At 39.1% G+C, this 20963-nt stretch overlaps 2 protein-coding genes across 3 annotated transcripts in view; one reads left to right on the top strand and one right to left on the bottom strand.

Moving 5' to 3' along the window:
• Positions 1–4418, bottom strand: part of apopt1 (apoptogenic 1, mitochondrial) — a 5689-nt gene extending 1271 nt beyond the window's left edge. The window contains exons 1-2 of the mRNA XM_015387773.1: positions 4169–4418; positions 1726–1923 (exon numbers count right to left, since the gene is read on the bottom strand). Coding sequence (XP_015243259.1) covers positions 1726–1923; positions 4169–4264 — 294 coding nt within the window. The 5' untranslated portion in view covers positions 4265–4418. The remainder of the gene's footprint in view (positions 1–1725; positions 1924–4168) is intronic.
• Positions 4419–6885: 2467 nt separating this feature from the next.
• bag5 (BCL2 associated athanogene 5) lies at positions 6886–16276 on the top strand. 2 transcript variants are annotated; one of them, XM_015387766.1, is made up of 3 exons: positions 6886–7023; positions 12711–13604; positions 15041–16276. In XM_015387766.1, the coding sequence occupies exons 1-3, from the start codon at positions 7001–7003 to the stop codon at positions 15579–15581; spliced, it is 1458 nt and encodes a 485-aa protein (XP_015243252.1). In that variant the 5' UTR covers positions 6886–7000; the 3' UTR covers positions 15582–16276. The 2 variants fall into 2 exon arrangements, with proteins under 2 accessions (XP_015243252.1, XP_015243251.1); XM_015387765.1 differs by lacking the exon at positions 6886–7023 and adding an exon at positions 9955–10126.
• Positions 16277–20963: the final 4687 nt, after the last annotated feature.

Raw genomic sequence — 20963 nt, 5'->3', positions numbered from 1 at the left:
AGAGGAGACAATGGCAAACCAGTGGGTGAGAAACCCATTTTCCTTCCCTGCGACACTCAAAGATGGACTTTCAGCAGGAGAGGAAGAGGCTCTGGCTGAGCTGAGCTGTGACCTGGACTTAAAACAGAGGATGAGTGACGTGTCACTTGCGCACTTTTGGCTGTCAGTAGGGACTGAATTTCCACAGCTCTCAATGAAGATCTGATCAAAATGTTGTTGTTAAGATGTAAAAACACTGTTGGTATCTCAAACATTAAACTCAGAATTTCAGATGTAACGCTTGTTTGAGAAAACAGTTGAAAAGTGAGTTTGGGGTTGTTCTTAGCATTAGAAAAATGAAAAAAGGGTGTATTTGCCACCCTTTCATACTTTGAAAACCCCTGATCTAAAAGATGCCTTAGGACCATTAAGCTCAATCTAGTCACTTTGCTTCTTAACCAAGGAAAGATGCATGCAGCCTTTGTGTAAGATTTGTCTGTTTGCCACAGCTCTTGATACACCAAATCCAACTTGAGTTAAATCTTTTTGAAGCTTTCCAAAACACTTGAATGGATGCTTGGAAATCATCTTGAGGTTGTTTCTGTCAGATTGCCAGATTCTTACCTTCCTTTTGCTTTGATAGGTGACTCTGAACCTCCAGTGAACCTTTGTGTCTTACCCTCATATTTGAAGGTACCAATATCTGTTCTCTTCACATCTTTTAAGTCAAAAGTCATCTAAATCATTGTGTTTCCCACTGACTAGGACTGATAGACAATTTAGAGAGAGACAAAACCAACGCTGGAGTTTTGAGTTAATTAGCCGATTACAGTGGAATTCTATGAGTTTAAAATAATTAACTTTTGGACAATCCAAAGTGTTTACAACCAAAATAACAAAACATAAAGACTTAAAATATTTTATTCTGTGTAAAAAATATTAATTCTACTTTCTAAAATGATTGACAAATTGTATTAAACATTTTATATCATTCTACTCATTTGTCCTTAGCTGCCTTCTGCTGATTAAAACACAACTCTACACAGAATGGACTTCAGAGTTCGTGATGGTCAAATTTAGCTTGGGTGCCATTCCGAACTTAGTCCCGCCCACAAGGTTTGAGGTCGGGAAGTTCGGTCTGGCTCTGCTCTATAGTAGCGCGAGTATGATCACCCACTCTCTGGCGATCCAATCAAATTGTCAGGGCGGGCTTTATACGATGATGGACAGATGATCAACAGTAACGTAATCAACCACGTGACCAATGCGCGCTTGGGCGACAACAACAATGGCTGCCGCCGGAGAGTTGAGGTGAGTGGATTCTGCTATTAAGTCTGTTCTAGAAGATATCGACAGCAAATTAATTTTAAAAGAGGAAAAGAGAAACGCGATCAGGGCTCATCTTCTTATTCTAGGCGTGCAACAGCCCGCTTTGATTTTTGTTGACAACAACTATGCCTGGCTTAACATACGTCACGCACTCCGTTGCTCTTATTGGTTGTAGGTCTGTCCAATTGAGTGCAGAGGCATTTTTTTTCCTGGTCCGTTCGAAACACGCCCCATAATCACAGCTCTATGGAGCAGTATCAGACTCATATTCTGGCTAGAATTGAGTAGGACTATGTTAGGCTAGGTCAAATTGACATTTCTTCTGTAAATAATGTAAATTATCAACAAAACAGTATCTTTCTATTCTTAAATGCCCCCCATATAAACCATCAATTATAGGAGAATATTAAATCCAACCTTGCTGAAGCTGACGTTCTGCTTTGTCCAGAAATCGTTATTCCAGTCTTCAGTCTCCTGCCTCAGCTTTCTCAGCTGCTTTTCCACATCAGATTCATTCTCAATGACGCGGTAAACAATGGGCCGCAAATTTGACAGAGGGTTTGGTGGACCGATCCAGTCATGTGCAGGGCTGGGCTCTGGCCTTAATGGAGATACCTAATGCATACATCAAAAAGTAGAATAATGAACAATGAATACATGGTAATTAGACAATAGAAACATAAAAAGACAGAACTATTAAAAGTTTAAAACAACCAATGAGAGCACATACACTTCTTTGGCTCTTCCAACTGTTTCTGTGACACCATGATTAGAGTAAATTAAAACATGCAGTCTAGTACAACTCCAATGAAGCGATTCAAATAGCCGGAAACATTTCTAATTGTATTCTACCCCATGCAGATCTCCCTGGAGACATCTATATTCCTCTAATCGAGCCTGGTTTGCTGACATCCGGGACCTTGCAACAAGAATTCAGACACCTGGAACATTTCAAATCAACATCACAAAGACTTCAGTGAGTTCTGTGGAGATTTGTGTTCGATCAACACCAAGTAGAATATAACTAAGAAGTAGAGCTAAAGAGAAAACATGCATGTGCTAATAACAAATTTAAATAAAGAAAAACATACTGTATATAAGAGAATGACTGGGGATAATAATACCTACTAAATTTGAAATATTTTACCATATTTCAAAAGAAACGTATAATTTTTCTTTATTTTAAAAACTACTTGCACATAAAATTCCTGCAAAATATATAAATGTTTGGGTTTTAACTTGGAAAAAATGTGAAAATATCCAAGGAGTGTGAATAATATTGCAAGGCGCTGCAGCGGTCGCCCTGCACTTGAAACGCCGGGACAAGCGCTTAACTGAGCAGATAAATAAACACAGCTTATCATTACTCTGCAGACGTCACCATGAGAAGAGCGAGAAGAAAAACAAGAGCCAGGAGTCAGATACCAGAGAAAAGGTACATTTCAATGCTAAACAGAGCTTCTCTTTAACCAAATGACTTAATTTGTAATAGAAGGAGCCTATAGATTTTAAAAAAGGGGTACAATGAAAAGAAGCATAAAATACCATAGATGGATAATAATTCCCATAAAATGAGCTTTATCGATTCAAAGCAAACGTTATAAAAAAAAAACATTCATGTATTTAATTGTTTTTGTATATTTATCTGTTGTTTAACCATTGCAGTTTTTCATGACAGTTTTGACGTTTGTTTGTTTTTGTTTTTTTTATCTACCAAACCCACAGCAAAATAGGTCCAAAAGAGAAATTGAATGTTGTAACTTATGTTTAAAGGTTTGTTCAATGACTTGTTGATAGTAACAGTTGTAAGCAGAAGCTTCTGGTTGTTTTTCTCCTTTTTATGAAGACATTTTACTTTGTAAATATTCTCTCCAGAGGTTTGAGAACAGCTCCCAGTAAAGAGCAAACTTTATTAGTTTGATTAGCTTCTTTCGGTACTTTGCTCTGATGCTGTTATCCCAGCAGATGATGGCAGAAGAGATCACACCCTTTATAACAAGAAGTCTTGCATCAAACACTTAAGGACCTCAGCTAGCTTCCTCAAAACCAGTGGCGGTTCTAGACCAAATTTGCCAGGGGGCCAGGAGGGGGCCAACGTGTTATCATGGGGGCCCAGAAAAGCATGAAATAAAAAACAGGGCAAGGGATTCAAATACATTAAAATAGCTGTATGAAGTAGAATTCTTATTTAGTTAGGTTTAATTAAAATTATATGTCTTATTAGGTCAATATACAGTCAGAATTGAGGAATTTTACATATTTTTGACGTCATTTAAGTCTAAATTATTCTACAAAATCTAAAATTTGAATTAGAACTCAAGAAAAACTGATAATTTCAGCTGTAAAAACTTCCACTGAAGCTATCACCTTATTGTTTTTAAATAATTAGTAAAATAGAATTTGTAAAGAAAAAAACTAAATAGATCCAAAAGAACTCAGTAACTATGTCTGTTCCAGCACATATCATAATTAGAATTTATCTGAGTATTATGTCTTCAGTACAGGGGCCAGGACATGATCTGCAGGGGCATTGGCCCCTGTTGGCCCCGGTCTAGAACCAGCCATGCTCAAATCTAGCCACAGTGCTGTCTCCGCCCCAGTTTATTATTTCTGAAAATGACAGGGGTCTTCTGGTTATTATCAGGGGAAAATGTGAATGAGGATGATTGTGGACTAAGATTTTAAATCATGTTTTTAAAATAATAAGTACAGTAAAAACAATAACAAAAACTAAAAGTAAATATAAAATTGACTTTAATTTCATATTTACATGGAATTGTGTAGGCTGAGACTTTAATGACGACCACACCGTTTAAATGATTTACGTAAACATCTTTTAAATCATCAAATAAAAGCAGACCTTTGTGATGTTTTTCTGCTCGGAGCTAAAGAGCCGACAGTTCGCTGCTAGCATGCGGTGTGGAAACCAACTGAAGCTCCGCCATGTCGCCGCCATTTCAATAAACTCCCCACTTCTCAGTGTTTGCGATAAAGAATTAAAAACATTGTTGCATTTTTGCTACAACAAACACCAGTGTTTTAAATGAGCTGATGCCCTTCTATCTCAACACAGCTGAGTTAAACGTATCTACCCACAAGCGACGCCTATCGATCGGTGTTACCCTAAAACGATTCTCATGCCGTAAAGTGTCGCAAAACAGGACAGAGCGGCCTTCAATAAGTTTAAATAAACTATCAATATTGTTATTAACCGTTTGTTGCTTGAAGAAAGTAATTTAACAATCCATTTGTTGGTTATATTATATTTTATAAAATCCCAGTTTCAAAGAAAAGTCAGAAAAATCCAACTGTAAACATGACCACAAACTGTTTTATTAGGATACCCTGTGAAAGTGTGAGGTAGTATTTGAAGTAGTAGCTATCAACATGTGCAAATTCCCCCTAAAAAAGGCAAAATGAAAGAACTCTACCCACACTTTTAGAGAGCTGACACTTTACACCAAGGATCTGCAACTTTTACAATCCAAAGATCATCTTTTACATCCTGCCCAGCAATGAACTACATTGTTACTTTTTTTTATTTTTTTTTTTTTGGGGAGATATCTACCAAAGATTGTTTTTTAATAAAAACTGTTCCATTTCAAAAGTTTTAAAATGACGGGGGGTGGGTGGGGGGGGGGGGGGTGAAAAGAGAATAAAAGGTTTTTAAATTGGTTGCTGAAATCCCATTAAAGCATTTTGAGGAAAAACTATTTAAAAATCTATATTTCAGTTACATTTAGAGCTGATTTATTTTTGGAAATCCAATGCAACTAGACAGTGTATTAGAATATATATTTTTTCCAAAGATTTGCAGCCCTTCATCATTTTCAGCCAAAGGAATGAAGAGCCATTTTCAAGTGTCCAAAAACCCACTTTGAGCAACAGGTTGCAGACCCCTTGCTTTAGACAAATAAAGCAAACTGAGTTATTATGATGCTTTTTTAAGTTTATAGCATTTATTCATCAATGTATTTATATTGTTACGCTAAAAGTGCCTCTCTTTTTCATGCTATCATTTCCAGTTCTGTAAAAATGAAAGATCAGAAATATATTTGATCTGGCAAACAAAAAAACAACTTCTGAAAAAAATAACAAAATGTCATAAAAAAAAAACGTAACAAATACTGCAATAAGTTAATTCCAAAGAAAAAGACTAAAAGAAAAATCTTTCAAACCTAAGCAAGTAAAAATGTCCACAAAGCTAAATTAAGGTAATAAAAATAAGTATTCAGTAGGTAAAGGGAAGGGAAAAAACACGGTGTAGTTTTAATAAACTTGTAAAAACTAAGAAAAGAAAAAAATTTGTAGAAATCTTGGGCTGATACATTTAATTTGATTAATCTTTTGCTATCAGATTATTAATCAAAAAAATAATCGACAGATGAATCAATTAACATAATCATTAGTTGCAGCTCCAGTGATATCCTATTACTTTTTAATAACTGTTCTACTTTATTTAATGGTGTAGTAATATAAAGGTAAAAGCCACTGTCATGTATAATTTCAATAAGCTTCAATTTTCTCTGAACAAAACTGTTGCTTTTAAACTGCATTAAAGAAGTTATTCCATGAAATAAAAGACTGTTACAAACATACCTGAGACAAGCTTTTGTGTAAACATAATTTTTAGCTTCATGGAGGCCTAGCTGTATTAATATTAAATTAAACTGTAAGGTTTGTCAATCTTGTAGGAATAGAAAAAATATATTTGCAAATCCTAAAAATATGAATACATATATATATATATATATATATATATATATATATATATATATATATATATATATATATATATAAAATCCATAATCAACGGATTCAATATCAATCAAGTCTAATTTACACAAATCAACATAGAAAGAATTAAATTAAATTCTCTTTGAATTCAAGAAAATCTCTATCTTTTTGGAAAGATGGATAAAACAAAAAATACTATTTTACAAACATTTCTAGAGATGTCCTATCATTTGGGGTATTATTAAATAGAACCAATAATAACTCTGTTATGTTTGGTTAAAAAAAAATAACCCCAGTCTTTAAAGCTTTTTTTTTTTTTTTTTAATTGACTCCCATACAATCTTTAAAATATGTTGAGATATGTAGAGACCTATATAAATTGTTATGAATATGAATATGTGTTTTTATTTTTATATTGTTTTTTCTTTCTATTTAATCTAGATATACATTTCTTACATCCACATATATTTACACACATTTGTTCTTGCATGCTTTATTAAGTAAAGCGTAGGTAAAATAAAAGAGAATTGCTCTTTTTTCGACGTTAGGTCGAAAAGCTGTGATTTTGCCTTATTTAACCCAGCTGCTTGTTGTTACTTGTTCTAATAAAGTTTTTTATTAAAAAAAAAAACAGCGAGCCCTTAAAAATTAATGTTGGCCAACAAAAACTAACGCATGGTTTTAAAAAATCGTAAAACCGCTTAACAGAAACTCGGTACTTCATTGTCCTTTCTTCAGTGTAAGGAAAAATGTATTCGTGTTTCATAAATATATTTCAATAAACATTTCTTTTTTTTAACATTTAAGCAACTTAGTTAAATTCTATCTGTATGGAAAAGCCTAACTCCGCGTTAGCTCAAACAGCTGAGCTGGAAGGTAAATGCTAGAAGGTAGCTAGGTAAGCTAATGTTATGCTTTAATCAGCGGAGGGGAGAGGATTTCCGCAACAGGTCAGATGGCTGTACGCTGGCTATGCAGGTAAGATGAAGCTGGTGGTGTTTTGGTTCAGGTTGATAACTGAAGTGTAATACACCGCCTCTGTTCCAGCAGGTGGGGCAGAGTCAGGTGATCCCCCTTCACACACAATGGCTTTAAATCAGCATGGAGGCTGCTCCTTTTGTTCATTTATTTGAAATCCTCCTTAAAGTGCACAATCTACATTTAATTAAAAAAATATGTAACCTTAAATGGCAGAGTAAGAGAGAAAACTCCAGATTTATTTAGTTTCAGCGATTGGGCTTTTAGTAAATCGGATTGCAGTCCGTCATAAAAATGTCATGTTGGGTGTAGAATGGTGTGATTTATTTTTTATTGCAAAAGAGGCGGTTCAGAAAGATTAGCTGTGATTTAATATCTGTTGAGCATGACGGGAAGGATCCTGTTATAGTACTGGAGCACATCAGTTCATTCAGCTTAAGAAACGTTGAGTGTAAAAATATGCAATAGATGATCTAACTAGATACTGCTGAGCATATCTGGTGTGTGGAGAAGAGATGGTAGCTGTATAATTCAATGCTCAAAACATCCTAGATTCTGTTTCAGTTTATTTCTATAGCTCCAATTCACGACACATGTCATCTCAAGGCACTTTACAGATCATCCAGTCACATTGATTCAAAGTTTTCTATGTAAGGAAAACCAGTTGATTGCATTGAGTCATTGACTCTGATGCAATCCCTCACAGTAAGCATGCTTGTAGCGACAGTGGAGAGGAAAAGTTCCCTTTTAACAGGAAGAAATCTCCAGCAGAACCAGGCTCTGCTGAGGCTGACTGGGGTTCAGGGAGACAGAAGCAGAGATACAAAAAGCAGCTGTAAAAGGCGGGCCCCTTTTAGGAAACACACAGCCAGGCAGACAAGCTCTGAGCCAGCTCCCATGTCAGAGGATGAAGAGAGCACATTCAGCCAGTCACAGGCAGAGAAACAGGACTACACTGGAAAACAGGCCGATCTCCAACATCGATAAACAAAGGTGTTGATGGCAGCAGCTCTGCTGATATTTCTTTCCAGAATGGAGTCACAGCAGTAGATCAGAATAAATGAAATACTTTCATTTAAATTTTTTGCTGTTCAAAGTTGAATGTACCAACAAAACCCATCAACGGAAATCAATTTTATTTAGCAATGGAGTCCTTGATTTGGAGTTACTCCTCTCTAACTTAGAGTAATACTCTAAGTTAGAGAGGAAAAACAGACTACATGCTTAGAACAGGTCAAAATGAGGCTCAGTGTTGTGTGTGGCCTCCATGTACCTGTATGACCTCCCTATAATGCCTGGGCATGCCACTGATGAGGGGCTGGATGGTCTCTGGAGGGTTCTCCTCCCAGACCTGGACTGAAGTATCCACCAACTCCTGGACAGTCTGTGGTGCAACGTTACGTTGGTAGATGGATTGAGACCTGAGGTCTCAGATGTGTCCAATCGGATTAGGCTCTGGGGGAATTTTTGACACACTCCAGCCATATAGCTTTGTCCTGCATTTAGAGGAACCCAGGGCCAACTGCACCAGCATATGGTCTCACAAAGGGTGTGAGGACCTCATCTCGTTACCTAATGGCAGCCATGCTACCTTGGGTCAGCACATGGAGGCTGTGCAGGTCTCCAAAGAAATGCCACACCAACCCACTGCCAAACGGTCGTGCTGAAGGATGTTTTAGGCAGCAGATCACTCTCCATCGTGTCTCCAGACTCGGTCAAGTCTGTCACATGCGCTCAGTGTGAACCTGCTTTCATCTGTGAAGAGCACAGGGCGCCAGTGGCAAATTTGCCAAACCAGCCAAGTGTTGTGTGCAGTGCTGGGCTGTTAATAAAGCCCTATCTGTGGACATTGGGCCCTCTTACCATCTTCATAAAGCCGGTTTCTAACCCCCTTTGTGCAGACACATGCACATTTGTGTGCAGGGCTCTGGCAGTGCTCCTCCTGTTCCTCCTTGCACAAAGGTGGAGGTAGCGGTCCTGCTGCTGGGTTGTTGCCCTCCTACAGCCTCCTCCACGTCTCTTGGTGTGCAAGAAGGTCCAGCAACACCGATGCGTCGGTGCATTCGTCAAGCCCATAGAGCAAAACACTGTATTGGTGCTGTCCTGTCATTTCAAGAAAGTCATGTGACCGATACAGGAGCTGTTTCCAACTGACTGACTCACTAAACTGTGTTTAAAAACATATCTGCCAACATGATGCATCTGCTAAAAAAAAAATGTCTCACCTTTTTTTTTCGGTTTATCATTAAAATTATCAACAATTTTGGAGCACCCTAAAAGGAATAGGAACGTTTCAGCTGTTGTGTTTTATTTTAATTTTCTCATTGTGTCATACTTTTCCTCTCGATTATCACTCAGCTTATCTGAATTAAAGTTAATTTCAATTGACTTTTAGTGTTTTTACTGTACTTATTTTTTAAAATATGATTTAAAATCCTAATCCACAAGCGTCCACATTCACATTTTCCCCTAAATTTTTTGTTTGTTTGCATTATTTATTGGCTGCATCTAAAAATATCAAAAATATTTTCAATTTAAACATAGATATGAAATAATAGAATATAATCTACAATAACTTATATTATATCATTGTAGTAGGTCATCAAATCAATTCAGTTTAGTTTGTCCAGTAAACTGCCTGTAGTGTCTTTAAATGTCCAGCAGGTGTCAGTATACTGTTAGACTATCAACGCAGCTTCAATAAAAAACGCTTCAATATTCTTCATTAACGCAGCACTAGATTTAATTTAATTGGTTATACTGTGTTTTTAACCGTTCCCTTTATATTTATTTTAGCAGTGTAGTTGTATATGGTTTTATTCAAATTAAAGGCACCGGAGTGCCCGAGGCAGTAAATGGGTGGATGCGATCATCCGTCAGACACCAAAGAAGAAGAAGAGGCCCGTGTCGAGGGAGGGGCGGAACCAGTCTGACCGCAGTCAGTTAGTCAGTCAACGAGAGGAGAGTCGGTGTTGAAGCTCACCGGGAGCATAACGGAAATCCCTGCTTTAGTTGCTGGATGCCCTTTATTTGCCGGCCGATCCGGCTGATGGAAACAGAGCTCCGTGAAAATGTGCGCGAATGTGCTCGGCGTGTTGAAAAGGTGAGAGATACCGATGGTGTGTGTCTGTGTGTGGGGCTGACAGCATCTGGAGATGCTTGGAGGGGTGTGAGCGTGTTTCTGATCCCTTAGCAACAAGCCGACAGATCGGGGGGGATTCCGCTGTGACATAATGCGCAATTTCCCTGTAGCAGGACCTGATGGCGCAAGGTGGAGGCTTGGAGGATTACATGTGACCTGTGGCCCTTCATGCTACATAGAAACAACGTGTGCCTCTATCTTTGTGGGGAATATTGGGATTTGGAAGCTCTGATCTCTCATTTTTCATCTACTGTTCTGTTAATGCCCATCCCCTCTTACATAATCAAATGTTAATTCCAAATATTATTTAATATAAGATGCGTCACGCTGTGGATAAAACAGTGGTTCTGTGTACAGATCAGTAACCCTGCTCTTAAGGATATGGGCTGATGATGACAGCCTACTGTTAGCAGGAGCGGATTTAAGAAAGTTGGGGCCCTAGTCAAAGACAGAGAGGGGGCCCTCTGAATTGAGAACACATAAAACAGACCAATTATATAGATAGAGAAATTTTAATACTGTAGAATAGACATACATTATTTGTTCCACATTTTGTCTCTCTTCTTTTACCTTTTCTTGTTGTTTTACTTTCTATGTTTTGTACTCAGCTGATTTTCATGCTATCCCAAAAGGAATGAAAGATTTTTTCTAAGCACTAAACTTAGCTGGTTGCTCCTTCGTGCGTTTCCAAAAAGGCGACAGCAAAAGTAAATAACACAGTCCTCCTTTTCAATGTAAACAAGCCACGATCTGCTTATCGGTTCTCCATTTTTCATTTGTATGAAATAGCAGTTGCATGAATCATGACAGCAGGCAAGACAGCAGGAGGCGGGTTACCAATCTACTTGCTCTGGAGAGCAGAGTTCGCTGCTTTTAGATGTTGTTGAGAAAGTCTCCGGTAGCTGAAAAAAGTCATTAGATTTAGTGCTAGGGGCTTTTTTTTTAAAAAATAAAAGTACTAGAGGGGTCTAAAAAGTCGCTAAATATAGCGACAAAAGAGCTAAGTTTGCAACACTGCTCTTTGCACCGTTTCAAATGGTTTGCTGCTTGTTTGGACCTTTCTGAACATGTGCAGCAAACGGACTGATCCAATTTGTTGGACACTGAAGGGGGGCTGAGACACACTTAATATTATAAGCGTTCCGATGGCCTTTTTATTTTAGGTTTTTTTTTTATCAATAACATGTAAAAGGATTTTTATGGGGCCCCCAGGAACTTGGGGTCCTAGGCAACTGCCCAGTACTGCCTAATGGTAAATCCCCCCTGCCTATTAGAACCTCGTTTTTCTCTCTGTTCCAACACATCAGGTCCAGCATGATTAGCACCACAGCATGTCCAGCAATTCCTCCAGAAAGTCTGCTAATTATCTATTTATTTAGGTTGAGTGAAACAGCAGATAAAAACCTTAAACCTGCAGTAAAGGAGGCTTTCTTCATGCAGGCTGGACTTCTCTGCCTCACATTGTGGCACATTTCATCCTGAATGAATTATTTTTGATCAATGGCTTTGTTTTTAGCCCACCCTGCCAGGTCTGTGGACTACAATAGAAATACAATTTTATATCTTATCGAAAAAATGATATTGACAATATTAATATTTAGAATTACAATATTCTTTTTGATCAAAATAAAACACAATTTTCAACACCCCTCTCCTAAATTCACTCTATCAAAAACATTGATAGAGTGAATTTTGTTCCATTATAGTTGCAAGCAAAGAACACATTTTCTAAATTAAAATTTTGACGAAAAATGGAATCCACAGATGAAAATTTGAAAATAAAAAAAAAACAAGTATTTCACCGCAACTTTGCTGTTTACTCAGATTTAGCCATTTTCTAAATTATTCTTTTTTTTTATCATTTTATTGCTCTATAGATTGTTTTGTGGGATTTCCTCATTCTTGAAATTTCTTAAGAAGGCAAATAGCCCAATTAAAGGGTTGTATTTAGCATTAGATTTAAGTGCATTTTAGTTTTTATTTCTCACTTCATCTTTTTGCATTTACTTTTATATAATTTATATTACATGACTTATACAATTCATTGACTTCATAATGAATATGCAGTGAGATGTGCCTATTTTTTATTATAAGTTAAAGTAACATACCTATGCTTTGAAACAGCAAGTGTTTGTCAAAGTGATTAATTTATCTTTATTTTGAAAGTCTTAAGTCCCCCTGAAAATGAGAACATCATTGTTTTTCGATGTCGCAGCGCGTATATTGTTTACATTGCGACCGGTCTAACTAGGGAGTACCAATATGGCCGGAGGCTTCACTTCAACCCTGTACTACCAACAGACGATCAGCAATCCGTTGAATAAATAGAGATCAGTGGGTTCCACCCTGTCACAGATTGGGACCAATTAAGGATTCAATGAGCCCATTAATGAAACAACTTGTTGATGTTAAGATATTTGTTTGTTCTTCAAGTTGCTGATCCAATTCAGCAAGTAACCTTTTTAATATGAAGGGAAAGATCCAACAAATCTGTCTTTTCAGGCTAATTGCTACTAAATCTACTTTCATTGTGCTTTTCTTTCAGCCTCTTTGGGAAGCCTTTTGATGGCGGAAAAAGGATGGACCATGGTGGTCCACAGGACCAGCAGCAGCATCCAATGGAGCAGCAGCAGCCCTACCACATGCAACACCCTGCAATGATGAGGCTGTATGAGGTCCAGAAAGAGGTCGCAACTTTGGGGCCGCAGGTCTGCACCTTCAGCGGCCTGCAGAACGACCGGGACTACAAGCGAATGGAGCGCGAGCTGACTCAGCTGCTGTTGCAGGTGGACCAGGTGGACACAGAGGGAAAACTTGAGCTCCAAGGAGCACGCAAGAGAGCAGCACAAGAGGTGGAGGGCCTCCTGCGATATCTGGAGGAGAACGCCTCCCATCCGTCTCGCCTGGCCATCGAAGAGCTGAGCAATGCAGCGCGGCAGCTGGTGGATGAGCGGGTGGTGGCGCCACAGCGAGCAGGCGCGGTGGCGGAGATAAATGACGAGCTGGTGGACGCCCTTCAGGAGCTGATTCTGAGGCTCACTCAGATCAAGACTGAGGGCAGGGTGCCGCTCCGGAAAGCGCGATACCGTGCGCTCACACGGCTGTGTGCCGTGCAGGAAGTGCTTGAAGGCCGCACGCCGCAGCAGACGCTCTCTCTACCGCTGTCAGGGGACACCCACGAAGCTGTAAACCGTATCAACCAGGTCATGGTGAAGGTGAGCATGGCTCGCAGCCAGCTTCTAGCACTGCTGATGGGGCTGAGTGGGAGGGACAGCTGTGCGCACCTGTCTCGCATCCTCACAGAACTGCAGGTGGAGCTGGACGCCCTGGACGTCTCTGGGAATGCAGCAATCCGAAATTACAGGAAACAGGTCGTGGAGGAAATAAACGGGCTCCTAAAACACCTGGACCTGGAGGGAGAGGGAGATGACACTCGCAGGTACATCTCACTTTCTAATTATCGCTGTTAAGATGGAACTCCCTCACTGTCTGAATCTATTACCATCTAATGATGGTGGTTCTGTTTTTGCTGTTGGTCGGGTTCTAAATGAGAATTTTAGTATTAAGAATATAAAAATCCATCAATGCCTTTGTTCAATATGCACTGACAGCGCTGCTGGTACACAGTCATCCTCTAGTCTGTATTCTGGTTTGACCTGAATTTGTGTCAAATGGGTAGAAGGGGTTAAACTTTCATAGAGGGCAGTATTTCTCATGTAGATGAAAGATTATTAAAATTCTGGTTTAAATGCCCCCAGAAAATACTCAGATACTTCTAGAGATCTTTTTTTTTTTTTTTTTTTTTTTTTGACACTTAAAATGGAAAACCTTTTTTTTTTTATATCGCTATGCTTACCCAGAACTCCTCAAGTGGAGTAGTTTTAGCTTCACCTGTTTAAATTCTCTATAAAATTGTCTTTAAGGAAGCTTTTGCCATCCAATTATTAATCGATTAATCCATCCATCCATTTTCCGTCATGCTGGGTTGCTTGCTATCTCCAGCTGTCTATGGGTGAGAGGCGGGGTCCACCCTGGACAGGTTGCCAGTCCATCGCAGGGCAACACCGAGACATACAGGACAAACAACCATTCAGGCACAAACTCACACCTAAGGACAATTTAGAGAAGCCATTTAACCTAGAAGTGATGTTTTTGGACTGTAGGAGGAAGCCGGAGTACCTGGAGAGAACCCATGTATACACAGGGAGAACATGCAGAAAGACCCTGAGCCAGGAAACGAACGCGAAACCTTCCTGCTTCAAGGGCAGTTCTACCCACTACTGCCTACTCCCACGCTAATCGATTAATCAAAAACTGAATTGAAAGTATAATAAATGGCAAAATAATTGTTAACTTTAGTCCCAATAAGCTAAAATGATGTCCACATTTATTTATGACTGGATATTTATAAATGTATAACTAATCTTATGAAATGTATCTCCATATCTATAAGCCTGTTAAAAAACAGAACAACCCACCAGTTTACAGCTGCTAAGACATTATATATTCCATTCCAGTTATTTTCTTATCACACTTAAAACACATTTATTAGAATTGAAAATGTAAAAATAGTCGGTAAAAAATGTTTGTTAAACATAAAGTGGTATCTGTGACTCTTAAGGTCAGGACTGGTAGCCTCGATATCCATGAAGTAGCTTGTGCCGCTTCCACACAGAGCCTGGTTGACCCGCTAAATCACGTAACACCATTGAATGCAACGTACGGACGTCAATATTACACTGATCGATCACATTTCTGTTGGAAACAAAATGAGAAAAAGTTCCAATTTGTTCGTACAGTTTATATATTGTTTGATTAACCTTTATGTGATATGAGCGATGGCTCAGGACAGTAACCCTGTGCTTATTTTTCTAGATACGACTTGGCCCAGAACAACTCCATCCGTGAAATCGAGGCTGTGCGAGCTCATGTCTCCCACTTGCGAGAAGGCGTTCTGCGACACTGTGTGATGGGTGACCTCAGCTTTAGGCCCAAAGCTGAGCTGCAGAGCCTTCTGACACACCTGGACCAGGTGGACACGGCTAAAAACCCGTGCATCAGAGAGGCCCGCCGTCGCGCTGTGGTAGAGGTCCAAGCCGTCATCACCTTCCTGGACCTACGCGAGGCCTTGGTGTGTCGTCAGCCGGGCCCTGATGAGCACCCGTCGCATCGGGCTGTTTGGATGGTCCTGGGGAGCCTGTCTGACCTACAGGCCCAAGTCCTGGGTTTTGACGGCAAGCGGGTCGACAAGAGCTACATGATCCTGGAGGAACTGCTGACCAAACAGCTGCTGGCGCTGGACGCCGTGGATCCGCAGGGCGATGAGTCGACAAAGATGGCAAGAAAGCAAGCGGTGAAGTTTGCCCAGAACATTCTCAACTACCTGGACATGAAGACAGACGAGTGGGAGTATTAACGGGAAACAACACTGGGTTGGATGATGGTAGCAGAGGAAAGGTAGCTGAAGATAGCACTGATCCGAAGTGGTGTGTAATCATTCCGATTGCTGTAAATATTGCCCAAAATACCCAGAATCCACTGCAGCAGACCTTTTTTTTTGTCCCTCTGTAGTAGTCAAAGCCAACCCATCAGAAAACAGACATCCTTTTGTAAAACACTCGTATTGTTGAGTGTGAGTTTCCTAATGCGCGTGTCACAGTTGCTTCTTGCTGTCAGAAGTCTGCAGCCAAAACGCTCATCTTCTGCTCCCTTCACAGAGTAAAGTGTTCAGTTTGAGTGATTGTGAAGCAGCAGTCCCTTTGATTAACTTCACTTTCTGTTGCTAATGGAAACAGCTGGTTAAACGCTAGCAGTACGAGGTGAAGCTGTTCTGTAGGACTGAAACAACAGACCCGAGCCTCTTTTGTTTGAGTTTTCTGCATTTTTCTACAAATTGTAGAGGGTCAGGTTGCAGGAATATAAACAGAATGAATTAAATCAGGATTCAAACAGCTGCAATTACAGGATAAAGATTAGCTGATGAATCTAAAGCCACTCTCTACCAAAGAGGCACAGACTCCTTAAAGGAAAAGTCCGCTCACATTCAGAATTCAAACTTCTGAAAATAATTTAAATATGAAATTATTATACTGTTCAATAAATGAAGTGTTTTTAATTGAGTAATTTTCATTTGAATGTGCTTTACTGGAGGCATCCATGTTTGTCAAAGAACACTACTGCCACCTACTGGTTTGTGACGTCACAGTGCGGTATCGGCTGTTGATCAAGTCCCAGTGCTGTTTCTGGTGTTTGTCACAAAGCGCTATTATCCAAGTCATCTGAAAACATTCTTCTTCCAAATGTTGGCTACATATTACTTGTTTTTTCTCTGGCCAGAATCCAACAACGAACCCGTCCGTGGAGGATCATGAATCAGAAAGGTGAAATAACAAATTTTTTTTCCCACTTTTACCCGATGTATTCCAACATCCAACTGCCATGCACGTGGGCGTTGCCAGTTTAACTATAGCTCTGGTGAATTTCAGTGGTGAAGTCCTCTGGAAATCTCAAAGTCTAGTAGCTCCCATTGATTTTGCTTGTAAAGCGGGAAGAATGGCGCTTGGCTTACCGCACCGTGACGTCACTGCCGGAAGATGTCAGGAGGGAGGTGTTACTATATTTGGGCAAAAATGGCCGCTCCCAGACTCGGTGATCGCAAAAGTATTAGTTTTAGGTATAGATAATGATCGTTTGATCATTCCTTGCTGAGCGGACTTTTCCTTTAAATCTTGGTGATGCTTCTTACACCTGATAAATGCAGCTGGAAACTTATAAGCTTGTTTCCAATGTTGTAATAAAATAAGACCTGTCACTGGTTGGCCTGTAGTACCACCAAAATCTCCCATAATAAGATTTAGTCCCAACAGTTGATGAAGAAATGAAAATCTATTCTAAAATGAATGTTTTTTTTGTTTTTATAGATGGCAGGGTTGATGGGAGAGCAAGCTAAGATTTCAGCCTTTGCAGTTTCTGTATTTGTCTGCAGATATTTGTCCCAAGGAGGCTGAAAATAGATCAGAGATGACTTTTTCTATTTGGTTGTTTCTGCTTTGATGGCTTGTTTGTTTCTACCCACTGCTTTCTGTTGATGGAGGAGTGTGACTGAAGCCTTTTATATAGAACTATACAGAAGGAGCGGAGGGTCAGGGCTGAAGTCCATGGTTCTGACAGGAGGGCTCTGATGGTAGAGATCAGATTTTAGAGTCGTCTAGAAACCGCTCTGAGCTGCTGCTGCTGCTGGAGATGGAGGAAGAGAAGGACTGTAGAGAATCTCTGTGCCTTTACTTCTCAGCCTTTTACCCATCTGGTTGTGTGAGACAGTGTTTTAGTGCAGCAGAAATAGAAAGCATTATTTATGATATGCTTCAATACACCAGAATAGGACACAAAGTACTGAATGTGTTTCATGGAAAGAGCACCTTGGCCATCGTCAGAGGGAGAACCGGTCTTGTTTTTTTGTTTTTTTTGTTCGTTTGTTTCTTTATTCATGTCTAATTCTCCACAATGTTCCAGGTTTTCATTTGTGCCAGTTTCCCAGTACAGGTCACTGAAGTTTGTGGTTTGAGTGGGAGAGGGATTTTTACATTTGAGGAGGTAAAAGTGAACATGACAAAAATTTTATCACAGAGAACATAGTTCTAAAACTAATCACAATTTGGTGTAATTAAGTACTAGCTTAATAGTGTGCTCACATTTGTAAGCAGGATTTTTCCCCATTATACCCTTTCAGGATGTGTTTAGATTTAAACGAAAACTGAAATTCAGTCTTTTCATCTTTTGTTAGAAAATGAGTTTTAGATGTTTGTTATATTTAGTTATTCATACATCTTTAAACTGATCTACTTTTTTGTCTCTCTCGCATTTCTTTACTTTCCTCCCTTTGCTAATTTCATAGAGCTACACAGGTCTGTGTAGCCTTCTACTGTTTTCAGTTCGATATTTCTTTTCTAAGCTTAACTAGACTATTAATGGATCGAATATATGATTGAAGTGCCCAAGGGAAAACTGCTTCTAATTATCTTTAGCAGTAAGTGACAGAAATGTAGACTCTCCTAACTCAAACATTCCTGCTGAGCAGGTTTCCTAACCCGACAGTCTTGTTTTGCTGGTGTTGTTCCTGACAGGGTGAATGTACACTGACGGGTCACACTTCCTGATGGTTTTCTAAATTTCTCTGAGCAAAGTACATTCGTGCATCATTTGATCTGCTTTTTAACAGTTTCTGGCACGAAGCAGCCAGCTTTTTTCTTGTTGATTGGATGAGTCTGTTTGGCTGCTGCTGTCGAGGATGCAGCTCATTCTGGGAATCTCTCACCAAACCATCACACACGCAGCCTGAGCTCATTTATTTCTTTTCTATCTGTTTCCAATTGACAGAACAGTCATGGGGAAAAGAAATTGACCATTTTTAAATCATGTTATCTCTATGAGGGCATAATGGAAAAGCTCTGGTCTTCAGCAGGATCTGGACTGACATAAAATTAACTTCAGTGTCACTGAAACAAACTGGGAGAGTTTGTTCTGCTGTTGATCAGAGCAATTGATCATTTCAAAGTTCCCCAGCGTCTTTAAAGGTAGATTATTTGGCTGCTTGTGTGACAGTCTCTCATCCTGGTGTGCCATCCCAGTGCTAAAAGGGAAAGGCAGCAGCGTCCCCTTAGAGAAGCAACCATACAGTAGCAGCCATTAAAAATGTCCCCACTTTCCTTGATGGGCCCTTGGCTGGTCCTCTTAAGATTCCTTTTTAAACATCAATCTTTGTACTAAAATATTCTTTCTGTCATGATTTGTGGACATTAATATTTAAAGAGAATTAAAAAAAGAAAATTAAATCAATCCACTGGACTTTGTTTCCAAGTTTGAAGATGTTTCACTTCCCACCCAGGGAGCTTTTTCAATTCAAAATGTCAGAAATAGCGTCGAGTTCGAGGTTTTTATACAGTAGCCCAACAAAGCCTTGTTTTTGTTTTGAAAACATGCAAATTGAAACTGACGAAAGGGTCCACCTCTTAGGAATGGGGGTCGTTCGGCTTCTTTTTTTGGCTAACACTTAGAAAAGTCCAGTGGATTGTTTTGATTTTCTATTTTTGGAATGCCTAGGACCTGGATGACTGTGAATCTTCACCAGCATCTAAAGACAAGCATCATCTCCTGGTCAGACCCTGTAATTCTGTGAAAGGGTGGAGTCACTGCAGTGGCTGGAAGGTGGAGGGAACTCTGCTGGGTGTTGGAGGGAAGTGGGCTGCCATTCGCCTGGCGTTTGACTGGGAAGGGCCATTTTGAATGGCTGCTACTGTATCTGGCTCCTAGTGCAGAAAGAGCTACAAATTAAATCCAAGCTATTTAAAGTCTGTTATTCAGACGGCCACAGGTGGCCTGTCATCCATGTATCCTCATGCTGCAACCAAAATAAGGTTTCTACGGAAGAGGATTAGGGCCACTGGAAAAAAAAAAATAAAAAATTTTACCGATTTTAAAATTTTATTTCAGTTTAGTATGGGGAAAAAAGTCAGAATTCTGACTTTCATCTCAGAATTCTGACTTTTTTATTGTCAGAATTCAGTCAGAATTCCTATACTAAACTGAAATAAAATAAAAAAATCTGTCCACCATTACAAATGTTTTATATGGCAGGCTAGACCCTCACAAGAGTTAAAGAACAGCAGCTGATTTAATGTAGGTTAAAGCTAGTGATACCAGAGAAGTTTCAAGAAATGCATAATATTTGGTAAAAATCCTACCCCTATGTGAGAGGAGAGGTGGCAATGTGCGCCTGTTTTCTAACCACAACAACTCTGCGATTTACCGTAATCCAGTCAACTCCTCTGGATGCTAAAGTATTCTAGATTCGGATGTAAATTTGAAGCCGCACCCAAAGCGGGTCATTATTACAGCAAATGACCCAAAACAAACTGCAGCAGCACATCTAAAAACAGATGGATTGGAGAAACTGAGAAAGCTGTTAAATAACATTTAACTGAAGCCACATGGACAAAGATTGAGCACATCTAAGGGTAATTCCTGCCGTCTGCTCTACAGCTTAATCCTGAAGTCTGTACTGATCATTTTAAAGCATAATTTTACCCATGGCTTTATGTGAACCGCTTCATGTCACGTTTTAAATCTTCTTTATTTAGCTTTTTAGCATCTCAAACCGTAGAGTGAAACAGATTTGTATGCCGTGCTTCCCGAAAAGTTTAAAAAAACAGGATGTGAGGGGTAGATATGAGAAAAAAAATAAATCTGAAGGATTAAGTTAAGGTAAATACTCTGGAGTTTATCTTTACTGCAGAAATGTCCCACTTTTTTAGTATCAGTATTACTTAAGGTATAGAATGAGTATTCAGGTTCCTTTAAATAAATTAGAACATCAAGTTATTTTGTTAACATATTGTATAAATTACACAAACCGTTATCACATCTTTTGTTAAATATAATTGTCCCTACTATTTGATATCTGATATTACATCAGAAACTTAAACCTAATGAAATGTTTGAATGTTTTTCTAAACCTACTCTTGATCTGAAACACAAGCCTGATCAGAGCGCAGATTTCTGGTTTGCTGAGACGTACCTGTGAATGGTCGAACTAATCTGAAGTTATCCCAAAGATTTTATATGAAGTAAAAAAAAAAAAGCCAATGTTTACCACATCCGTATGTTGGTGTGATATTTGTTTAGCTCCCCACTTACATCATGTTAGGAGTTAACTAGACAGAGGAGTCCTTTAATGGTATTCAGATGCAGGCCTATGGTATATTTATTTATTTATTGATTGATTTATTTAGATGTAAAAAAA

The sequence above is a fragment of the Cyprinodon variegatus genome, unplaced genomic scaffold (assembly GCF_000732505.1).
Source record: "Cyprinodon variegatus isolate N-32 unplaced genomic scaffold, C_variegatus-1.0 Scaffold403, whole genome shotgun sequence".
Taxonomy (NCBI): domain Eukaryota; kingdom Metazoa; phylum Chordata; class Actinopteri; order Cyprinodontiformes; family Cyprinodontidae; genus Cyprinodon; species Cyprinodon variegatus.
The sequence above is the reverse complement of the archived record's forward strand: the minus strand, read 5'-3'. Positions and strand labels throughout refer to the sequence as shown.

What these genes read in the sequence shown, in the direction of transcription:
- bag5 (XM_015387765.1), top strand. Translation starts at nt 10,095, where the DNA reads ATGTGCGCGAATGTGCTCGGCGTGTTGAAAAG. An exon ending in GTGCTCGGCGTGTTGAAAAG is followed by an intron (nt 10,127 to 12,710) that starts GTGAGAGATACC and finishes CTTTTCTTTCAG; the next exon opens with CCTCTTTGGGAAGCCTTTTG. An exon ending in GAGGGAGATGACACTCGCAG is followed by an intron (nt 13,605 to 15,040) that starts GTACATCTCACT and finishes TTATTTTTCTAG; the next exon opens with ATACGACTTGGCCCAGAACA.